The sequence below is a fragment of the Narcine bancroftii genome, chromosome 1 (genome assembly GCF_036971445.1).
Source record: "Narcine bancroftii isolate sNarBan1 chromosome 1, sNarBan1.hap1, whole genome shotgun sequence".
In the NCBI taxonomy this organism is placed as follows: domain Eukaryota; kingdom Metazoa; phylum Chordata; class Chondrichthyes; order Torpediniformes; family Narcinidae; genus Narcine; species Narcine bancroftii.
In genome coordinates, this window is record NC_091469.1 from 222,585,776 (window position 1) to 222,607,940 (window position 22,165).

At 41.9% G+C, this 22,165-nt stretch overlaps 1 protein-coding gene across 19 annotated transcripts in view; it reads right to left on the minus strand.

The window, feature by feature from the left end:
* The window catches only part of mctp1a (multiple C2 domains, transmembrane 1a), a 534,415-nt gene that overhangs the window by 25,893 nt on the left and 486,357 nt on the right, over window positions 1-22,165 (minus strand). For 18 of the 19 annotated variants that reach the window (XM_069891645.1, XM_069891672.1, XM_069891635.1 and 15 more), the window contains 2 exons: window positions 15,485-15,594; window positions 12,281-12,390 (listed from right to left, as the gene is read on the minus strand). In XM_069891645.1, coding sequence (XP_069747746.1) covers window positions 12,281-12,390; window positions 15,485-15,594 — 220 coding nt within the window. The remainder of the gene's footprint in view (window positions 1-12,280; window positions 12,391-15,484; window positions 15,595-22,165) is intronic. The other variant, XR_011342276.1, reaches the window with a different exon arrangement.

Genomic DNA, 22,165 nt, shown 5'->3' on the forward strand with positions numbered 1-22,165 from the left:
GTCTTGTTGGTCATCAGTGATGGGTGACCCCAGTGTTTCCCTGGTATGTGCATGGTGGTCAGCATCAGTGAGCTCCAGAGCCCCATCGCTGGTGATAGAAGCACCATTGGTTGTTGGGCTCACCTCCCTCGTGGGGTTGCTGCTCCCTCTATGGTTCGGCCTGGGTCTGGCTGTGGGGTTTGGCAACATGCCCCACAGACGCCGAGCACTCTCTCTTTTGCTTCCACAAGATGTCCGCTCATGCTGCGACTATCCAAGGTTTACTGAAGTTGGTGTCCACCAGAAGCAATTGCTCTAAGAATGCCTGCTCAAACATAATGTAGTGTTCATGGTTCCCAGTGAGGGTCAGCATATCGTTCATCAGGGCCGATGGGGATGTCCCCCAGCCCATCTAAGTGGAGCAGACATGCCCATCTAAGTGGAGCAGATGTGCCCATCTAAGTGGAGCAGATGTGCCCATCTCTTGTACCGTGAGAGCCTGAAGACCTCAATGAGTAAGTCTTTGAAGGTGGTGTAGGTGCTTTCCGACGGGCTCCTGGATGAACTTGGCCAGCCGGCTCACCGTGTCCTGGTCCAGGGTGCTCACCACATGGTTAGTACTGTGTGAACTCTACTGTGATCTGTCGGATATGAAACTGTGCCTCAGCCTGGTTGAACCAGACGCGGAGCTAATTCATCCAGGAGGTCGGCAGCTTCAATGTGACTTCACGGACTGCTGCCAGCTCACTCAACGTTGAGTTTAGCTGCTGTCTAAACCATTGGGGCCACCAATTATAGCCGCGTACTCCTCAAAGAAAGACACACACGAGTATAGCTCTCTGTTTTATTGGGGCTGAAGCCTGGCTTTTATACCATTGGCATTCCCGTCATTTGCCCTATCAACTGACATCATTCCCTGCATAACAATAGCGGGTTTCCCACATGCCAGCCCCCTTATTGCCTTAAAATGCCTTCTTCCCCACACACTGTCCCCTAGCTGTTCGCTGTGGAGCGGGGGCCAGTGCCATGTTGGGGATGCTGGCCCCTATGCTGCCTTAGCCGTATGTCCGCCAGTTTGCTTGCTGGGGCCAGTACTGCTGTGCAGTCTGCTGGATCCCGGTTGCGCTCGCCGCCGCAGCGTGCTGCTACACTATTTAGAATCCCTGCAGAAGCTGGAAACCCTGTTATATCTGTTTCAGAAACAACCGTCAGAACATTTTTCAAGAGGGCAAACCTGTGCAAGGTGTTAGGCCCTGATGGCATTCCTGGTCGAGTTCTGAAAATCTGTGCCAATCAACTAGCTGGAGTGCTCATGAGCAGTTTCAACCTCATTGCTGAAGTCAGAGATTCCGACCTACTTCAAAAGGGCGTCAACTGTATCAGTGTCCAAAAAAAGCAGAGCGAGCTGCCTCAATGACTATTGCCCAGTAGCTCACACATGAAATGCTTTGAGAGGTTGGTTGTGACCAGAATGGATTCATTCCTTAGACCTGAACCCACTGCAATTTTCCTACAACCACAATCATTCCAGAGCAGATGCAATCTCACTGACTCTCCACTCAGCCATGGAAAAGGCGACTTTTCATTGATTACATCCCAGCTTTCGACACCATCATCCCCTCAGTGCTGGTCAGCAGGCTTCAAAACCTGGGGCCTCTGCACCTCCCTCTGCAATTGGATCCTTAACTTCCTCATCAGAAGACCACTGTCAGTATGAATCAAAAACAAAGTCCCCTCCTCACTAATGATCGACACAGGCACACCTCAAGGATGCGTGCTTAGCCCACTGCTCTACTCTCTCTACACTCATGACTGTGTGGCTCAGCTCAATTCAAATTCCATACACAAATTTGCCATTTACACCTGTGCTGCCCAATTACATCCAAATTAACCTACAATCACGTATGTTTTGAAAGGTGGAAGGAATCCGGAGCACCTGGAGGATACCATGAGGACCTGAAGATGAGAATGTACAAACTCCTTCCAGACAGCGCTAGATTCGAACTCAGATTGGTGGTGCCATAATAGTATCATGTTAACTGTGCTGCGCAAAGGGGAACATTAGTGGGAGTGTAAGGAGAACATTATGAGGGACATTGGGGGAAATTTCTGCACATAGTGAGTAGTGGGAGAGTAAAATGCCAGCTGAAGTGAAATGTTAACATTTAAGAAAAATGTGGATAGGTACATGCGTGGGAGGGATATGGACTGGGTGCAGGTCAGTGAGACGAGGCAGAATAGCAGTTCATCACAGGCTAGAGGGGCTTGTTTTTCAGTGCTGTCGTGTTCTGTGTTTCTATGATTTTCCAGTTTTCGGTCACCCCCTGTTTGCAACTCCCCCCCTCCCCTTCACTTACCCTTATCTCTCTGGCTCCATTCGTCCTCCTCATTCTCTTTCCCCCTTCCCCGACCTCTCTAGCTGCCTGTCACCAACACCTTCCTTCCTTCAACTACCTACCCACCTCCTTCCCTCACCATATCAGAGAGCAACTTCCTCCTTCCAGCATTCCACCCCCCCCCCCCTGATTCTTCCCCTTCCCTCCTGTGGTCACCTATCACCCGCCAACCCCATGCTCCTCCCCATATCCCCCCCTTTCACCATTTTATTTCAGCTGCTGCCCCTTTCTTGTTAAAACCTATTACTTTCCTTGGATGCTGCCTGACCCATTGAGTTGCTCCAACTTGCTCCCATTTCCCAGCAGCTGCAGTCTTCTAATTAGAATTCTATATATACCCAACACAAAAACATCTTTAACCAGAATGATGTGCCCACTTACTTAACTATCTTTGTTGCACTTGGCACACAATCACTACATGTTCGCCTAATCATTCCTTTTAAAAAAAGAAACTGAAGCAATAATGGGGAACAATCCACTTACAACTTCCAATCTTTTAAGATAGTAGAGTTCTTTCAGAGCCAAAGTGCCTTTGTTACTGGAGATGTCGAGATAAGGAGCCTTACCATCTGCAGTGCTATTCTGATGCTCTGTGAGGCCTTACACAGCCACAAATTTCCAACACAAGCCCAAATTGATAATGCTCATCTTTAACCCTGCTCCTTCCCTGACGATGGGTGTGGTGAACCACTACTATACTGTGACTGGCTACTGCCGGCTGGATACGCCTCCTGAGGCCAATCCTACCCATTACCCCTTTGCCTGCTCCCCACTTTTCCTGCCATGATCAGTTGATGAGGCTGGGTGCTGCTCCAGTCGATAAAAGCCCATCAGTTTTATAACCTCAGTCTTTTCTGGTAATTGATGATGCATTGATTTTATTGACTACATTTTTCAAAGAAAATGGAGCAATACCTGAAACCAGAGAGACTCCACATTGATCCTCGATCCTCTGATGCCCTGAACACATTCAAACTCTGGCTATGTTGCTTTGAGGACTTCCCGACGGTGATCGTGAACATTGTTAATACAGGCAAGGACAGACTGAAGGTCCTCTTCTCACAAGTCAGACCCCTGGTCTTCCCAATGATCAATTATGCCAAATTATATGCGGAGGCCATGGGTATCCTAAAGGTCCTGTATCGCAGAAGGGTGAAGGAGGTCTATGCATGACACCTCCTGGCCATTAGGAAGCAGTGACCTGGTGAGTTGAGTGCCGACTATCTACGGGCCTTCCAGGCCCTCTACAGGGCATGCAACAGTAAACCTGTAACAACCACATAGAAGACCTCATCCAGGCCGTCTATGTGGCTGGCATCCAGTCCAGATACCCAACTCCTGGAGCAGAGGAAAGTCGCACTGCAAAGGATGGTTGAATTAAAAGAGATGCTGGAGGTGGCCCTCCAAAACTCAGGCAACTACTCGGCTGCCTATTGGCTGCCACTGGTTCCTCAATCTTGGGATGGGAGTCCATCTCGCACTGTGAGCGAATGGTCACAGGCATCATCGCACTCCACTAGCAACCTGAGACCTTGGCAGCTGAGGCAGGTGATTGCCCCAAATGTTACTTCTGCAGGCAAGGCAAGCACCTGAGGAAAAGTTGCCCTGCCAAGGAAACAGTATGCACTAGATTGGGAAAAGGGGACATTACGCAAAAGTCTGCCTGTCTAACCCGCCTGTGAAACCTTGCAGCACTGCATGCAGTCAGCCACCACCCCAGACAGCGTGATCAGCGCCATCCCCTCTGCAGACCAGCAACACCACATATGAGTCATGGGGGCCACCATTTTGAATCCTGTGGGGGAACAGTGAGGGTGGCCATCTTGGGAACTCAGGCCCTCATTGGAATCAGACAGTCAGTCAATATTGGCCTCCACAACCCTGAGCCAAGAGCGACATCATGAACTCGCCAGGGCCATGATGGGCATCCAAGTAAACGGGCATGTAACAAACTATTTGTTTGATAGTGGGAGTACGGATAACTTTATTCACCCTGATACTGTTATGCGCCTATCCCTTGAAATACGGCCAGTCAGCCATATCACTCGCGTCCAAATCCCATGCGTCAGACATCCATGGGTCCTGTAGAGTGACCTTAACCATTGGATGCACAGTTTACAAACACTTAAGGTTCCTCATCATGCCACATCTCTGCACCTCCTTGCTACTGGGACTGGACTTCCAGTGCCAACTTAAGAGCATCAAATTGTAGTTTGATGGGCCCCATCTCCCTTCAGCATTTTCAACAAACAATTCCTTGTGTGGTCGTAGTAAAATATGGGGTGAAGAACAGACCATCAACCGGTACATGCAGCTTGATGTGTACCCCCTCCCCCGCATATCCAATATGATCAATCAGATTGCACAATATTGGGTATTCTCCATGATCAACATCAAGTCAACCGATCAGCAGCTCCCAATCTGCCCAGATGATCGCCAGTATACTGCATTCGAGGCAGATGGACCCCTCTAACACTTCCTCCGAGTCCCCTTCAGTGTCACCATTTTCCAGTGGGGCCACATGGTGGACAACTAATACCTGCAGACCACCTTTCCATATCTTGACAACGTGACCATCTGCGGCCAACACCTTCAGGACCACAATGCCAACCTTCGAAAATTCTCTTGGGCTGCCAAGCTCCTGAACCTTACTTATAACAAGGAGAAATGTGTTCCGGATAACCTGAAGAGCCATTCTTAGGTGTTTGGTTGAAAATGTCATCATTGGTCCCAACCCCAACTGCATGTGCCCTTGAATGGAGCTACCCTTTCCCTACACCCTCAGAGACTTGAAGAGATGCCTGAGTTTCTTCTTGTACTTCACTCAATGGGTCCCCAACTATGTGGACAATTCTTGCCCATTGGTCAAGGCCACCTCTTTCCCCCTGTCAGCAGAGGCCCGCTCAGCCTTCGGCCGTATCAAGGCCAAGGCAGTGATGCATGCGATAGACAATTCCACACCTTTCCAGGTTGAGAGTGATGCATCTGACTTCACCCTGGCTGCCATGTTCTACCGAGTAGGGAGACCTGATGCCTTCTTCTCACACACCCTCCAAGGCCCTGAAATCCATCACTCCTCAGTCGAAAAGGAGGCCCAGGCCATCGTGGAGGTAGTATGCCACTGGAGGCACCACCTCGCTGGCAAATGCTTCACCCTCCTCACGGACCAGCGGGTGGTCACCTTCATGTTCATACACAAGCAGAGGGGAAAAATCAAGAATGATAAAATCCTCAGGTAGAGAACTGAACTGTTTACCTATAACTACAATATCCTGTAAGCTTAACGAGCTGGCAGGCACTCTCTCCCACTGGACTTTTGCTAGTATCCAAATGGACAGATTGTAGACTGTCCACAACAGCATCTGCCACCCAGAATGACTAGGTTCTTCCACTTCCTTAAAGCACAAAACCTACCATATTCCATTGAGCAAGTCAGAACAATGACCAAAAATTTCCAGGTCTGTGCCGAGAGCAAACCGTCCAGACAGGCGCACCTGATCAAAAGCGCCCCTTAGAGGTCCTGAGCATTGACCTCAAGGGGACTCTCCCATCCGTAAATCGGATCATATACTTTCTCACCGTCATTGATGTGTATTTCCATTACCCTTTCACCATCCCCTGCTCGGACATGACCACAACTACAATCATCATGGCCCTCCACAAAATCTTCATGCTCTTTGGGTACCCCTGCTTCATCCACAGTGACCAGGGGACCTCATTCATGAGCAATGAGCTGCGAAAGTACCTGCTCGCCATGGGCATTGCCATGAGCAGGACCACCAGCTATAATCCCAGAGGGAATAGGCAGGTGGAATGGGAGAATGCCACAGTCTGGAAAACCATCCTCCTGGCCCAGAGGTCACGGGGCCTCCCTGATTCCCGCTGGCAAGAGGTCCTCCCAGAAACACTACTCTCTGTACAATCATTCCTATGTACAGCCTCTAAAAGTATACCTCATGAATGCAAGAGGTCCTCCCTGATGGGAGCGAGGACACAATCTCCATCCAAAATTTGGCACCATCAGATGCCCCTCTGATTGACCACCAACAGACACTTCCCCCCACTGCCATCTTGGGGGGGGGGGGGTCCCTAAACCTGCTGCTGACTACACGCCACTCCCGGCAACTGTTGTCACCCCTGATACACCAACACCACACTCCTTCCTCCCTTCACCTGTCCCTTTCCCCTGGTGAAGTGTAACTGGTGATGACAGACCGCGACACACACTGCCCAGGGTGCCATAGCGGAACCCAAACCATATTCGCAGTGGCAGAGGAGAGGAGATCCCCGACAGACTTGACCTGCAAAATATGTGTATGTATTTGCTTTGGTTTTTTTCTCTCACCCTGCAGGTCTCTTTATATAGTTATCTAGTCATGATAATGTGAACTATTTTGTAACCACGTAAGACTACACCCTTTTCACTGTAGTACAAACTGTGGGTCGTATGTATATGTATAAGAGTGTGTGTGAACAGTTTTCCTGTGATGATGGAAGACATCTGTAAGTAAAGTCTCTTTTGTTATTTCAATCTTGAAGAAGCCTCCCAAGTAACACAGAGACATAACATGGTGGCAGCAGTATAAGAAGAATAAAGCCATACAATTGATTGTAAGTCACTGAAATATGAAGGGGAAGAGAAAAAACATTACTGAAAAAAAATGGCTGGAGCAACAGCAGTTCACCCGGTGATGGACTGAGAGGCTGAAGACATTGTTGCATCATTCAAAATGTTTCACCAGAAGTGCAATTTAGCATTCAAAAGCTATTTTAAAAATGCAACAGCAGAGAAGGTCAGTTATATACTTCTCTGGACAGGGGAGCGAGGCCTTGACTTGTTTAATAACTGGAAGCTTACAGAGGTGGAGAAAAATGATCCAGACCAAATATTTGCAAAGTTGGCTTCTCACATTGAAGCCCAAGTCTAATCATAAAATTAAACACTTATACCAGGCTGAGCGGCCGCAGAGTGCAGTGGGCTGAACCGTCGCCCGAGTGGCCACGCAGTGCCGTGGGCTTATCGCTGCTCACTCACCTGGCTGGGGGGCCAGGCGTAGCACTGCAGGTTGGGTCGCGGCACACTGAGGTGTTGGGTATTCACCTTCAAGATGGCACGGGTCTCCCGTCATCTTTACTTTAAGACACGTACCCTACAGGTGAGTGGCAGGCATGGGGTGATATCACTTCCAGTGCCAGGTGCCATGGCCAGAAAGGATGTAAAGAGGAGGCTAATTCAAATAAAGGGTCTTTGCTGACTAACACTGGGTCTGATGAATTCATTTAGTAGCTCCACTGAAGTAGTCTCTGCACCCTATGAATTTCAAGGCTTAATACAAGAGACTGATGAAACCGTTTATAATTTCCTCATGAGACTAAAAATTGTTGCTGCAAAATGCAGATTTAAGGATATAGAGGAAAGATTAGTTGATCAACTAATATGGGGGAGTTCCCATCCCAAAGTGCAAAAGTTTCTTACAGAGAAGGATAGCTTGAAAGTGGCTAAAGCTATAGACACAGCCAGAGCCTTCGAAGCCATGAGGATGCAAATGAAATCCCCATCTGTGCAGACTCTCCCACAGCAAAGAGAAGGAAAGGTTGATGCTGTAAAGAACACATTCAGAAATGTGCAAACCCCAAGACCTGTAGGAAGTGCAGCAGACAACACCCCTTCGATGACCGAGACAAATGCCCTGCAATATGGTTCTAAATGTAGAGCAGGTGGTAAAGCAAACCACTGGGCGAAAATGTGCAAGTCTGGTATGAAAAAAAAGAGTAATAACAGTGAAAAAAAAAAGACAAGAAGAAGATCCACCACATAAGAGGAAACAACAATGAGGACTCTGACACCCAAATACTGGACATAGATTCCATACACATTCACGAGATGTCGGGCGAGAAAGAAGGAATCAAGTTGCACACAAGGATCCAAATACAGAGGACAAATCAGAAGAAGCCTACGATATTTAACCTAAAGGTGAAGCTGGATACTAGATCACAAAGCAATGTCGTTTCACTCAGACTTTACCACCAGATGTTCCCAGAGAACATAATAAAAGGGTAACCAAAAGATGGTGCATTGGAAATAACAAATGTCACATTAACGGCCTATGGTGGACCCATGATCACGCAGCTAGGGAGAGCTAAGATCAATCGCTGCCACAAGGGAAAGAACATCCTCTGTACATTCTATGTGGTAAACACAGATGGACCAGCAATTCTTGGTCTGGATAGCTACCAGGAGTTGCGGTTGATGTCTGTCAATTATGAGATCCAGATGAAGAAGATATCCAAAAACATCACAGAAACACACAACAAAAAGAGGAATTGATTTCCACAGAAGTACCTGCCAGGCCATTGCACATAGATGGAGCAGACTTGTTCACCGAGAATCAAGACTGGTATTTAATAGTAGCCTGTTACTACTCAAAGTTTCCATTTGTCAAAAGGGTGAAAGACCTGAGAGCATCATTTATAACCTCAGAAATGAGAGCGTTCCTTGCTGAACAAGAAATACCCGAGCAAGTAATAGGTGGCAATGGAACACGGTTCACGTGACAAGAATTCAGGAAGCTGGCTGCAGAGTATGGGTTTGTTATCACTACATCATCGCCATACTACCCCAAAGGTCATGAGTTCATTGAAAGACAAGTGCAAACTGTGAGATACACACGAGTTAAGTGTCACAAAACAAAAGAAGACCCAGACCTCGCTCTTCTATCATTACGAGCAACACCTGACATGAAGTCACTGGCAGAACTGCTAAATGGCAGGAGATATAAAACAACTCTCCCAAGCAGAATACACCCTCCAGAAGACCAGGAGGAAACAAGAAGGAAGACTGGCTGACACACAAGAAGAAGGACACCAGCATTATAACAAATATGCACAAACATTGCCTGAACTCTTCAGAGGGCAGCATGTGCATATTCAAGAGCCGATGTTGAAAACATGGACCCCAGCAAAGGTCATCAGAGAAGCTGTGACACCAAGATCATACATTGTCAAGACAGACTCTGGTAATCAACCAAGGAGGAATAGAATTCACATCTGGCTGACACAAGATGTGATGAAGCAGAAGGCTTTAATACCAGCAAAGCCTGCAACTCCAATATCAAGTGAAGAGACCACAACCACTGATACCGAAACATCAACACAGCTGTTGTCAGGTGAAGTACAACAAGCTACATCACCTACATGTGTACCAGCAACACAGAGCCCAATGGTCGCAGCCAAATCCACAAGATGGTGAAGGAACATACTGCCACTAGTACAATATCAATAAGAACCATTTAAAAATATTTGTGTAAATAAATTAGTATACAAGTTCAGTTACTTAAGTTGCACTGGAAAGAAAGTGATAAAGAACAATATTTTTTTCTTTATCTTGAAATGAAGGGATGTTATATAATCAGGATAATGTGAACGAATTTGTAACCATGTAAGAATAACTCTTCTCACTGTAGTAACTGTAGTGCACCACTATGGTATGCAGTAAGTCTCTTTTGTTATGAATCTTGCATCTCTAAGTTGTTTAAGAAGCCTCCCAAGTAACACAGAGACATAACAGAGTGAATGTTGCCTTCTATGCCTAGATGATCCAAGTGCTTGGCTTGGTACTTCTTAAATACTGTCAGCAACTCTGCTTCCACTCTCAGGAAGTGCATTCCAGGAAACCACCACCCTCGGGGTGAAAAGTGTCTATCTCAAATGCTCTCAATATCATACCGCTTAACCTCAATTTATTTCCTCTAATTTTATTCACCTCTGATAAAGGGGAGAGGGTTCATGCACTCTACCTAAATCACCTCTCAATTTTATATACCTCAATCATGTCCCCTTTCTATTCAAGGGAAAACAGACCAGTCTCTTTTCATTACCATCATGCTGGTAAATCTCCAGCACCATCATGTAATCTTCACAGTGTGGCTACTCCAAGAAAATGGTGAAGTGCAGCATTGGTTTCTATGACAATGGTTTCTTTAACCTGTATCTGGAGGTACTTTGGACACCTGCAAATTTGGCTATGCACAAAAAAGTGTCTCCATTTTACATTTGTCATGTGGCATGCAAGATTAAAGTAATGTAGGTATGACAGTAGTTATTTCATTTTCACAACAGCTTTTTGTGATTTTGGTATGCACAGTTTAAGAAAAATATTTTTCATGCTCATAATTTATAACTTGATCAATGTAATTGTGATCATTTCATTATTTAAGAAATATGACTTTCAAAGCAATTCAATACTTTATGCATATAAATATAAATATAAATATATGTTACAGCCCACCTCACTGACAAAAGGCAAAGGAGGAAAAACCCAACACCCAACCCCAACCAACCAATTTTCCCCTGCAACCGCTGCAACCGTGTCTGCCTGTCCCGCATCGGACTTGTCAGCCACAAACGAGCCTGCAGCTGACGTGGACTTTTTACCCCCTCCATAAATCTTCGTCCGCGAAGCCAAGCCAAAGAAGAACAGTCAGCAATGCATTAGAATTTTACAACTGTGTGGATTTACTAAATTCCTACATCCTTATTAATATTGTAAATTGCTTATTTAAAATTATTCTGTTTGAATTGCTGTTTAGAGTTAATGATGACACTGCATAGGTTTATGTTATGAAAAGAAAAAGAAAAACATAAGAATTTGAAATGCGAAATGAATTCAAATGAGTAATTCCCTCCCTTCTCATCTCGCCTCAGAAAAAGAATACATGTGCATTCCTTGTCACGAACAAAGTTTTATATCGCCATCATTAACACTCATTTATAGGGCTGTTGGCTCATCAGCAGTTCTCTGGACTCTCTCTCAGAGGGCTGAGGTTAAGGCTTCATTGGTGGACAGGAACCCTTTAAAACTGAACAGATGACAACAGGACATTTCATGGCCTGAAGCTGTTGACTGTTCTATGAGGTTTTTTTTAATGTTCACCTGGACTCAAATAATCCAATCGCATTGTTCCGAAGTGGAGCTCAGAAGCTCCTAATGATGGGAGCAATAATCATCTCTTGACTGATGGTGGAATCTCTACAGCATATTGTTTCATTTTGAAGAAATATATTTCAAAAAGCATACCCTCGGGATAAGCTGCTCAGATGCTCTTTTTGTTTTTTTTAAATAAAGTAGGTTAGATGGTTTTTTAAAAATATATATATATAAAATAATATCTTTGATGTCTTTTCTATCTTCACCCAGTCCAGTGGAGGGGGGACCGAGTTTATACTGTTTGAAATTTTATCTTGATATTTATACATGTGAGATATTGTAAATTCAGTTTCATTCCGATTTCTTTATTGTACTATATTTGTTATAAAAAAACATTAAAAAATTGAAAAAGAAAAGAAAGGAAAGGAATGATATCAAAGTTTGTGTACTTTGAAGGTACTTATGCTACCATGGGAATATTAAAAGGGTATTTTTATAATTTAGAAAATACAGTGTAAGCTTGCATCTTTTTTATGAATGATAAAATAATATAAAAAAATAACAATTTCATATAGACAAAATGTAAATGATATCACAAGCTTATATTGTTAATATTACCAGGAAATAAATGATACATTATATTAAACAATATTCTAAAATAACATGAATGATGGAACATTTGAATAAACTGTATTAAATTAAAACAATTTCCTGGATGGGTTGGCAGTGCAGAAGTTAATATATTAATCACATAATTTTCCTTGGTTATTACAGTATGACCATATTGGTTCATTTTACATCAATTAGACAATTTATAAGGCCAATATCCATATAATTACATTTGTTATTTGTGGTTCCATAGCTGTTCCATACAATTCCAGTAGTATTAGTGGACAATTTAAAAAAAATGTCAGCAAAAATTATTATATTTAATTCATTGATGAACTATGTACAAAGAGAGAGAAAAAGTTTGGCCTACCCCAGATGAGAAGAATGTATCTGAGAGGAACAAAACAAAGGACTACTGATCCAACAGTAAGGGCAAACACAGCCAACCAGCTCAGGAATGGGACGGTCCAGTTGAAAGTACTAAATAGAAATGAAAAATATATGATTGCATGCAATGATTCACAGTCCAATCTCACTTCTCATTGCTCCAAGTTCACTGGTATCAGGCAATTCTTATACTGTGCACAGAATTTAACATTTATGAATTTTCACCAGGCTTTGATGTTTGAAAGGTAAATGGTTACCTCTCAGGATGGTTCTTGTCAGTTTTCAGAGCGAGAGATTTGTTTCTCGTTGGACATCTACAACTGATTCCTTCTAATCAGCCACTTCAGCATCTTGCCGAAGAAACTTCCCCATCGGGGTTTTCCAGATGATAACCACAGACTTCCTTTTTGTTTCCCTTATTTCAAGTGAAATATTATGCAGCCAATCATCTCCTCTTGTATGAACCACAAGGCTGAACTAAGAACTCACAACCCATCTTCAAAATGGGGTTTTTCCACAAGCTTGCCAGCTTATCATGTTCCAGTCCCAGCTGCTGCTGTTGAACTGTAGAACTGAATTCTCTCTCACTCTCACTCTCACTCTCACTCTGAGAAAAACCATATTACTCTCTTAAAACAGCCAATTGCACTCAGAGAGACTGCAGCTCTGGACCTAATCTTCCGAGTTCGTTCATCTGTTGCTTTACAAAGCAATATCCATTACTCCACAGCATGAGCAATTAACATCTTGTGAAGTCCTTATTAGCATTCTTCAAAGTTTTAGCAAAGACACTCAGAGCCTGGACTTCCTCGCTTGAGCCAAGCTCTTGCATTTTAAATAAGATCTATTTTGAAATGTTTGTATCTGTGTGTGACCGAACTAAAAACCCCACAATCTATCTTCCAAAAAAATCTATACTTAATATAAAATATAGCATAATCTGTCACAGTATTAAAAGGTGGGAGGAAACCAGATCCCCTGGTGAAAATCCCCATGCAGATACTGGGAAAATGTACAAACTCCTTACAGACAGTGTGGGATTCGAATGCCAGTCCAGATCATTGGCGCTTGTAAAGGTGTTTTGCTAACCATTTTGCAAACTGTGCTACCCCTATATTCTATGAGAGGGTAGATGATGAGGTATTTCTACTTGCGAGGGGATATGACCACAAGATTAAAGAGTCATTTAAAGCTGATACACACCTTCAGAAATAATTCTGCCCAAGAGGAATTGTGAAGGCTAGGTCATTGACATTTTTTTTAAAAAAAGGCATTAGGCAAACCTTTGAAATATTAGAGACAAGTGGGTCATAAGGACCAGCATACCTGATGAGTGTGAGGCCCAGGGCAGATTAGCCACGGTCATATTAAATATTGGGGCAAACTTGAGGGGTCGAGAAGCCTATTTCTGCTGTAATTGTATTGCGCCCTTGTTTATATTTGGAGATCAGCATTGCAATTTTAAGGTGAAATAGATACATGCTCCTAAATATCTTCTTGTTGCAGGTTGCCTACCTAAAAAATATGATGCAGACTTTGATGGAACAGTACACTCGTGCACGGCTTATTTGTCAAGCTTTGTTCATTTATGTGTATGGTTAGTAAATAGTCTAGATTGAATTTCTGAAAGTGCAACAAGTGCATCTGGTTGGGTAGGGAAAAATGGAATATAATTTATAACCAACCAATGAGATTAAAGGATTTAAAAAGTAGGAATAACTGAAAAAATGGTATGTGAATTTGAAGTGGAGAACTGAATATTAATTCAGTAAAAGAAAGAAATAGAAAAGGAAAGAAAAAATTATATCAGAGTAAAAAAGAAATAAAATACAATGTTTCAATTGTATTTTTTTTGTACATGAGAAATAGAAGTAGGGGGCAGGTCATTCAGTCCCACATGTCTGCTTCACCCTTCAATGTGATCAAGATTCATCTTTTACTTCAGCACCATTTTTCTGCTATAACCTCATATCCCTTGATTCTGATAACATATAACAAAAAATATCTACTGCTGTCCAGAACAATTCACAATCTGAAATAATAAGAATTCACACTTATAATCATTTACTCTTTGGACAAGGAAGATTGATATGTGACATTAATAATTGTTATTAAAATTTGGTTGGTGTAGCAGTTAGTGCAACACCTTTACAGTACCAACGATCAGGACCAGGTTTCGAATCCCGTGTTTTCTGTAAAGAGTTTGTACGTTCTCCCCCTGTCTACGTGTGTTTTCCCCGGGGGCTCCAGTTTCCTAGACTGCTTGAAACGTATTGAGGGTGTAGGCTAATTGGGTGTTAATTGGGCAGTTAGGATTTGTGGGCCGAAATAGCCTGTTACCGTGCTGTATGTCATTATATTAGAAAATATAAACATTAATTAATTAATGTGCAAATACCATAACTTTATGAAAGCCATAGGGAGGTTAAGAATGGGATTCTGCTTTCATTAAACCTATAACAAGCCAAAACATGTTCAGCAACTTGTGGTGATTTATTGTTGATGTGATGTCTCTTCTTTGCCAAAATTGCTGGGCAACTAACACATTAAAATTATAATGGTGCATTTTCAGTCAAATTTAGCATGATATATTTTTGAAATTTGCCTTGCCATCATTTTATCTAATTCATATCCAAATGCTTCCATTATTTATAACAGTTATAATTATATTCTCATATAACATTCTATTCATTTAAATTAGTTGTAGCAGGAAATGTTAGAAATAAATCAAGAAAAGAATATATTTTATCATGCATAAAAAAACTGGAATCTGTTGAGGAATTGGTGTTACTAAATAGCATACATTTTATTTTTCTAAAATCACATAATCTATTATTAAATCTTTTGTTAGAATAGCTCCAATAACATTTATGTATCATAATCAATTTACCAGCATTCTAGTTCCTGACTTTGTATGCTTCCACATTTCAATTAAAATCATCTACCTCTGAAAAGACCAATTTTGGTTTCCATTTCAAAAGCCACAAGTCATTTTTCCAAAAGATTAATCACACAAGAGCAAGAACAGCAAATCCTTATTGTGTGTGGAAAGGTAACTAATGACACAAGCAGATCATTCATCATCCTGGACTGGTGTTCCCTGCCAAAATAGACCAGTACACACCTCGCTCAAAAGGACTGCAAGGTCGAGAACAAAAATGGACAAACACAATATTACATCACTCACTTTTTTATTCTTTCATAAAGGCAAGCAACTTCATTCAGGCCATTTTGCACAGCTACACACACTTCTTGGATGGCAAACAACTTATCAATCAAGGTTTTCCTTTCACCTTCCTGAGAGAAAAGAACAAAAGAAGTGTGTTATCTTTTGATTGAACAAATTTTACAGTTCTTTTAAAAATATTTTTATTAATATTTGACAATTAAAAAATGAACAAGATGAGTTACAATAATGATCACAAATACAAGTTCCAAAGCACAATCAATACACTAAAATAGTACATAACAACCTAAGCAAGGTTGAAGATTAACATTAATAAATCCAGGTGGCACAGTCTTAGAGATGGACAACACAATGCCAAAAATCTAGTTTAACACTAAATCTTAGGATTATAGTATTAGTCCAAAAATGAATCCCATTTCATTTGAAATCAATTGCTGATCTCAATATTTTTCCAAGTTTAAACAAGACATTATATTCCTTTCACTATTGTGCATGTGTAGGTGGAGTATTATCTTTCCATTTAATCAAAATTGCATGTCTGGCCATCAATGAAGTAAAAGATAAAAATGCACCATTAAATTGAAGATAGTAACACATCATCTTCTTGGAATTTTCCAAGAAGACCAATTAAAGGGCTAGGTTCCAATTTTAAATTAAAAATTGCTGATAATGTTTGAAAAAATTCCCTCTAAAATTTTTCTAAGCTATGGCAGGTCCAAAATATAAGGAAGCTTCACCTGTTTTACATTTTCACATCAGGGATTTATGTCCGAATAAAAATTAGACCATTTTAATCTAGACATATGTGCTCGAAGAACCACTTTAAATTGCAGCAGAAAATGCCGTGCACAAAGGGATGTAGTTTTAATCAGTTTAAAAATAGAATTCCAAACCTCATTGGACAGGGAAAGGTTCAAATCCTGCTCCCAAGCATTCTTGATTTTTTTATTAATGGGGCCAATTATATTAAATCAGCCAATTTCATAAATAAGAGAGATTAAGCCTTTATAAGGAGGGTGTGGTTCAAAAAATGTATCAAGAATATTCACCTCAAAATTCCCAGGAAAATCAGGAATCTGAGATTGAACAAAATGTCTAATTTGTAAATAACTTTAAAAAATATGAGCTTTAGGTAATTATGAGCTCCCATTTCATTTAGTGTGAGTATCACTTTAAGGGCTAGTACCAGCTGAAACATTCACGACTGTGGAGAGACTGGGTGGCAACATCTAGTACAGACTCTACCCAAAGTTGATACTCTGGAGGAAGAGAAAGAACATTTGTTCCTTTATCCAGAGACACAAGTGGTGAGAGTGTTATGTGAAGGGGACACTGGAAGAAACAGCATTTTTATTATTGACTACCAGCCAACTCATGGAAAACGGAGGTGGAGTGACTTTGTGTGAAATGGACAATTTGGCTGATTCTCCCTGTCAGCAGAATTATTGAACCACACCATGACCAAAGGAAAGGTCACTTCAACTGACCTGTACCTAGGTTGTGGAAACATCATGGAAGTCACACGTTTCATTTCCCCTACGCAAGGAAAAGGAGTTGTGACAACCGTTCATCTGAAAGGATATTTCTCAGCATGAAACTCGACAAGGATTCATGAGTTTTCAACAGTCCAGTAACTCAGTCTCTCTCTCCCCCTTTGTGATTACTTCTGGGCATCAATTTAAGAGTCTGTGTTTCAACACAGGATTTCTAAGACTGAACTTTGGAATGACTTTCCAGAATTGAGCCTAAGCTACAATGGTCTGGGTATCACATGCACATGCACGCATATTAGCATATCATTGGGTTTGATTTAACTAATGTGTTATATTAGTAGTTATTAATAAATATATTGTTTTAAAAGAAAACAATGACACTGTCTTGGTGAATTTCTATTACTGCTGGTCTGCGACATAACAAGACATTTTTGACTGGAAATCCATTGTACAAATATTGCATAAAGTTAATGTTCTCCATGCAGTCTATATTTAGAGGAAAAGAACATACAGGAATCATAATCACTAATAATATATAACTGATTCTGTCCACAAGCTGTGTAACACTCCATATAGCTGGCTTAACAATATACAAGTCAAAGAACCTGCTGAACTTTACATTTAAGAGATGCCTAGTTCATTTTAAAATGCATCTTCCCATGGTGATTTAGTTCTAACGTGGATAGCAATGGATTCGAATGCCCAAATCTTCCTGATCAGAAAGCAGAGCCCTACCTGCTGGCCTGGAAAAAAATCTTGAGTCCAGCAACAATGGTGTTCTTGTGAGGCCCCACTGGTGAAATTATTGACGACTTTAATTCTTATTTTCCCCATTGCCTAAGAGCAAAGAGGGTTTGGAGCTCCATTGTTTTTGGTGAATTAAGCACGGTAAAAAGCTATTAAAATTTCAAGGTTCTTTACCCTGTGTCCTCACTAATCGCCTTGATTTCCTGAAAAACAGGCTGCTGTGCAAAAATTTAATTAAATGGTGCAAAGAATAAGGAAAAAAAATCAAGGATTGGAAAGGACACTCAGTTCAAAGTCTGGGCCTTTAATATCCTACATATTCCATTATATCTTTATGAATGTCCTTAATGCCTTTCAGCGTATCAGGAGGATTATTAGTTATTTATTTGAGCAATGAATTTCTAGCAATATCTGTTTAAATTCAATTTTCATGAACCTGTGCCCTCTGCTCCTAATTTTCTGCTTTTATTTGAACTTAATATCTTAAAAATTTGTTAGTTTCATTATTTTGCCCAGAGCAGAAGATGGTGACCTAAGGCCTGTCTAAAATTAGGCAAATTTTACCAGCATGTTTCCAAAGAAACTGTGCATACATAAACATGCAAGAGATTGAAGCAGGCCACTAGTACTTGCTTCATAATTTAATAAGATCGTGGCTGATCTTTTCCCTCAGAGCACTTTCAACTGGGGCGGCACGGTTGGTGTAGCAGTTAGCGCAACGTCTTTACAGCGCCAACGATCAGGATCGGAACGTGGTTCGAATCCCACGCTGTCTGTAAGGAGTTTGTACTTTCTCTCCTTGCTTGTGTGAGTTTTCTCCGGGGGTTCTGGTTTACTCCCACCATTCAAAGACATACCAGCAGTGTAGATTAATAGGCAGCACAGACTTGTGAAGCAAAATGGCCTGTTAGCATGTCTATATTTTTAAAAAACCCTCTATATTCTAGCAACTTCCATCTTGAATTTTCTCAGTTCTTGGTGACAAAATATAGACATGCTAACAGGCCATTTTGCTTCACAAGTCTGTGCTGCCTATTAACCTACACTGCTGGTATGTCTTTGAATGGTGGGAGTAAACCAGAACCCCCGGAGAAAACTCACACAAGCAAGGGGAAAAAGTACAAACTCCTTACAGACAGCGTGGGATTCGAACCACGGTCCGATCCTGATCGTTGGTACTGTAAAGACGTTGTGACCACCCTCTTGCAAAAATAATTCTGTGTTGCGCAAGTTATTGGAAGGGATTCTGAGAGACAAGGTGCTTTAGAGAAAACAATGGCTGATGGTCACCATGGTTGCGTGCAGGATAAATTACAAAATTGTCTGAGGTTTTCAAAGAAAAGACCAAGAAGATTGATGAAGCAAGCCAGGAGGCATTGTCTATTTAGCAAGTCTTTGACGAGATTCCACAGGTAGGCTTATCCAGAAGATTTGAACACATGGGATCCAAAGGGAGCTAACTAATCAGGTACAGAATTCCTTTGACAGTAGGAGAGAGAGCATTGTGGTGGAGGGTTCACAGTGATCAGTGCTGGTGCTCATCATTCCTATTAACAATCGAGATGAAAATACAGATGGTAAATTTGTGAATGATACTAAAATTGATCTTATTGTGGACAATGAAGAAGGTTATACAAGATAAAAATGGGTCAGTGGGCCAAGGAGCACTTAATTTGGATAAGTATAAGGTGTGGCCCATCGATAAGTCAAACCAGGAGAGAACTTGCACAGTAAAGCCCTGGGCAGTGTGGTATAACAGAGAAACTGAGGGGTACAGGTACACTGTTTCCTCCATCAGTCAGACTATTGAAAATGGGAATGAGGAAGTCAGGTTTCTTTTGGACAAGATATTGTTAAGGCCACATTTGGAACACTGTGTGCAATTCTAGTCACATTGCTATCAGAAAAATAAAACTGAATTGGATTAAAAAAAAGATTCAAAAGAATGCTAACGGGACAGAAAGGCTTTTGAATTTTAGGGAGAGACTGGGGAGGCCCTAATGCTGTTTTCCCCTTAAAGGTTGGAGGAAGAGGGGAACTTCATAGAAGTATGCAAAATAATAAGGTGAATACTCGCCGTCTTTTTCCCAGGATAAGCAAATCTAAATCTAGGTGGCAAAGATTAAAGGGGAGGGGGTTAAATGGTGACCTTTAAATTTTTTCCCCACACAGAGGGCATACACATATGGAACAAGTGGCAGAAGTTGGTACAACTATAATACTTAAATGAAATTTGGACAGGTTCATGAATGGCAAAGGGTTGGAGGGATGTGGGCCGAGTGCAGGCAGGGTAAATTGATTGGCACAGACTATTGAATTTAATATAGAGATACAGCAAGGTAATAGGCCCTTCCGGCCCATGTAGCTGTGCTGCTCAAATACCCGGACTAACTTACAACCCCTGTACATTTTGAAGGGTGGGAAGAAATTACAGCACCCAGAGAAAACCCTCACAGATACAGGGAGGACGTACAAACTCCTTAGATGCAGTACCGGTTTTGAACCCAGGTTGCTGGTGCTATAACGCTAACTATGCCGTCAGTTGGCCCAAAGGGCCTGTTTCCATGCTATACGAATCCATAACTTTATGACAATGATTCGCTACAATCTGGGTGAAGACATTTCTTGTCATCTCGGTTTGGAACTGAAAACTCCTCATTTTGAAACTGTGACTATTGAATCTATATACCCCTGCCAAGGGGTAAATCTCAGATTTAAGATTTATTGTCAAAGTACATACATGACATCACATATAATCTTGAGAATCTTTTTCCTGCAGGGCATGGCAGAATTACCACTAACTGGTAGTGCAATAAACTGTACACAATGTAAACATGTAAACAAAGAACTGTAAATAGATAACAAATGTAAACAAACTGACTGTGCAATACAGAGAAAACAAAAAGAAAATCAATCGTGCACAATAAAGAGTCCTTAAATGAGTCTCTGAGTGAATTTGTTGCTGAGGAGTCTGATAGTGGAGGGGTATCAACTGTTCCTGAACCTGGTGGTGCGAGTCTTGTGGCCCCATTCCTCATTCTCCTAAATCAGAGAGCATAGGGCCAGTCTGTTTAACCTCCCCTCATAGGACAACACTTTCCCACGCCGGCATTCAGGAATCAATGTAATTAATCTTCGCAAGACTCCATCCATTGCAAGTAATATCCTTCCTCAGGCAGGGAGACCGGAACTGTCCACAGCATTTCCAGGTGTGGTCCTACCAAAACTCTGTAATTCCAGTGTGGTGACATTATTCTTCATTATTCTATCAATTCTTCTTGCTCATTGTTTGTTCGACCTGCAAGTTAATTTTCAGTGATTTCTGCAGAGAACCATTAGGAAGGCACACCAATGCTTATATTTTCTAAAAGGTCTGAGGATATCTGGCATGGTGTCAATATTCTGTCAAATTTCTACAAGTGCATTCAGGAAATTTTAATTTAAAAAAAAATTAGACACACAGCATGGTGACAGGCCATTTTGGCTCATGAGCCCTTGTGGCCCAATTACACCCAATTAGCTAGCCTACAGCTCCGGGTACATTTTGAACGATGGGAGGAAACTGGAGCCACCCACGGAAAACTCATGCAGACATAGGGAGAACATACAAACTCCTTATAGACAGCGCAGGATTCAAACCCCAGTCCCGATCGCTGGCGCTGTTCAAGACCGTTGGCATTAACCACTATGGTAACCTTCGTAGTGAAAGTTCACTGCCTGGTTGAATCTCATTCTGTTTTGGTTATTTGAGTGCCCCAGAACACAGACATTATCAAACGTATAAGCATAGAACATTACAGCACAGAAACAGGCCCCTTCAGCCTTTCTAGTCTGTGCCAAACCATTTTTTTTTTTGCCTAGTCCCAATCATCAGTCCTTAGCCCTCCATACCTCTCCCATTCATGTAGCTGTCCAAATTCTTCTTAAATGTTATTATCGAGGCTACATTCACTACTTCAGCTGACAGCTCATTCCACACTCCCACCATTCTCTGTATGATGAAGTTTCCCCTCATGTTCCTCCGGAATGCATGATTGGCATAATGGTTACCACAAAGCCTTTACTGAGTCAGCGAATCCCACACTGTCTGTCAGGAGTTTGTATGTTCTCCCCATGTCTCTGCGGGTTTTCCCTGGGGGCTCTGGTTTACTCTCACCATTTGAAACATACTGGGGGTGTAGGTTAATTGGGTGTAAATTGGGCTGCACAGACTCATGGGCCAAAATGGTCTGTTATTGTGCTCTATGTCTAAATTTAAATAAAGTTTTCCCCTTTCATCCTTAACCCATGTCATCTAAATTGTATATCACCTACCCTCAGAGGAAAAAGCCCATCTACATTTACTCTGTCTATCCCCCCCTCATAATTTTAAATACCTCTATCTAATCTCCTCTCATTCTTCTACGCTCCAGGGAATAAAGTCCTAACCTGTTTAACCTTT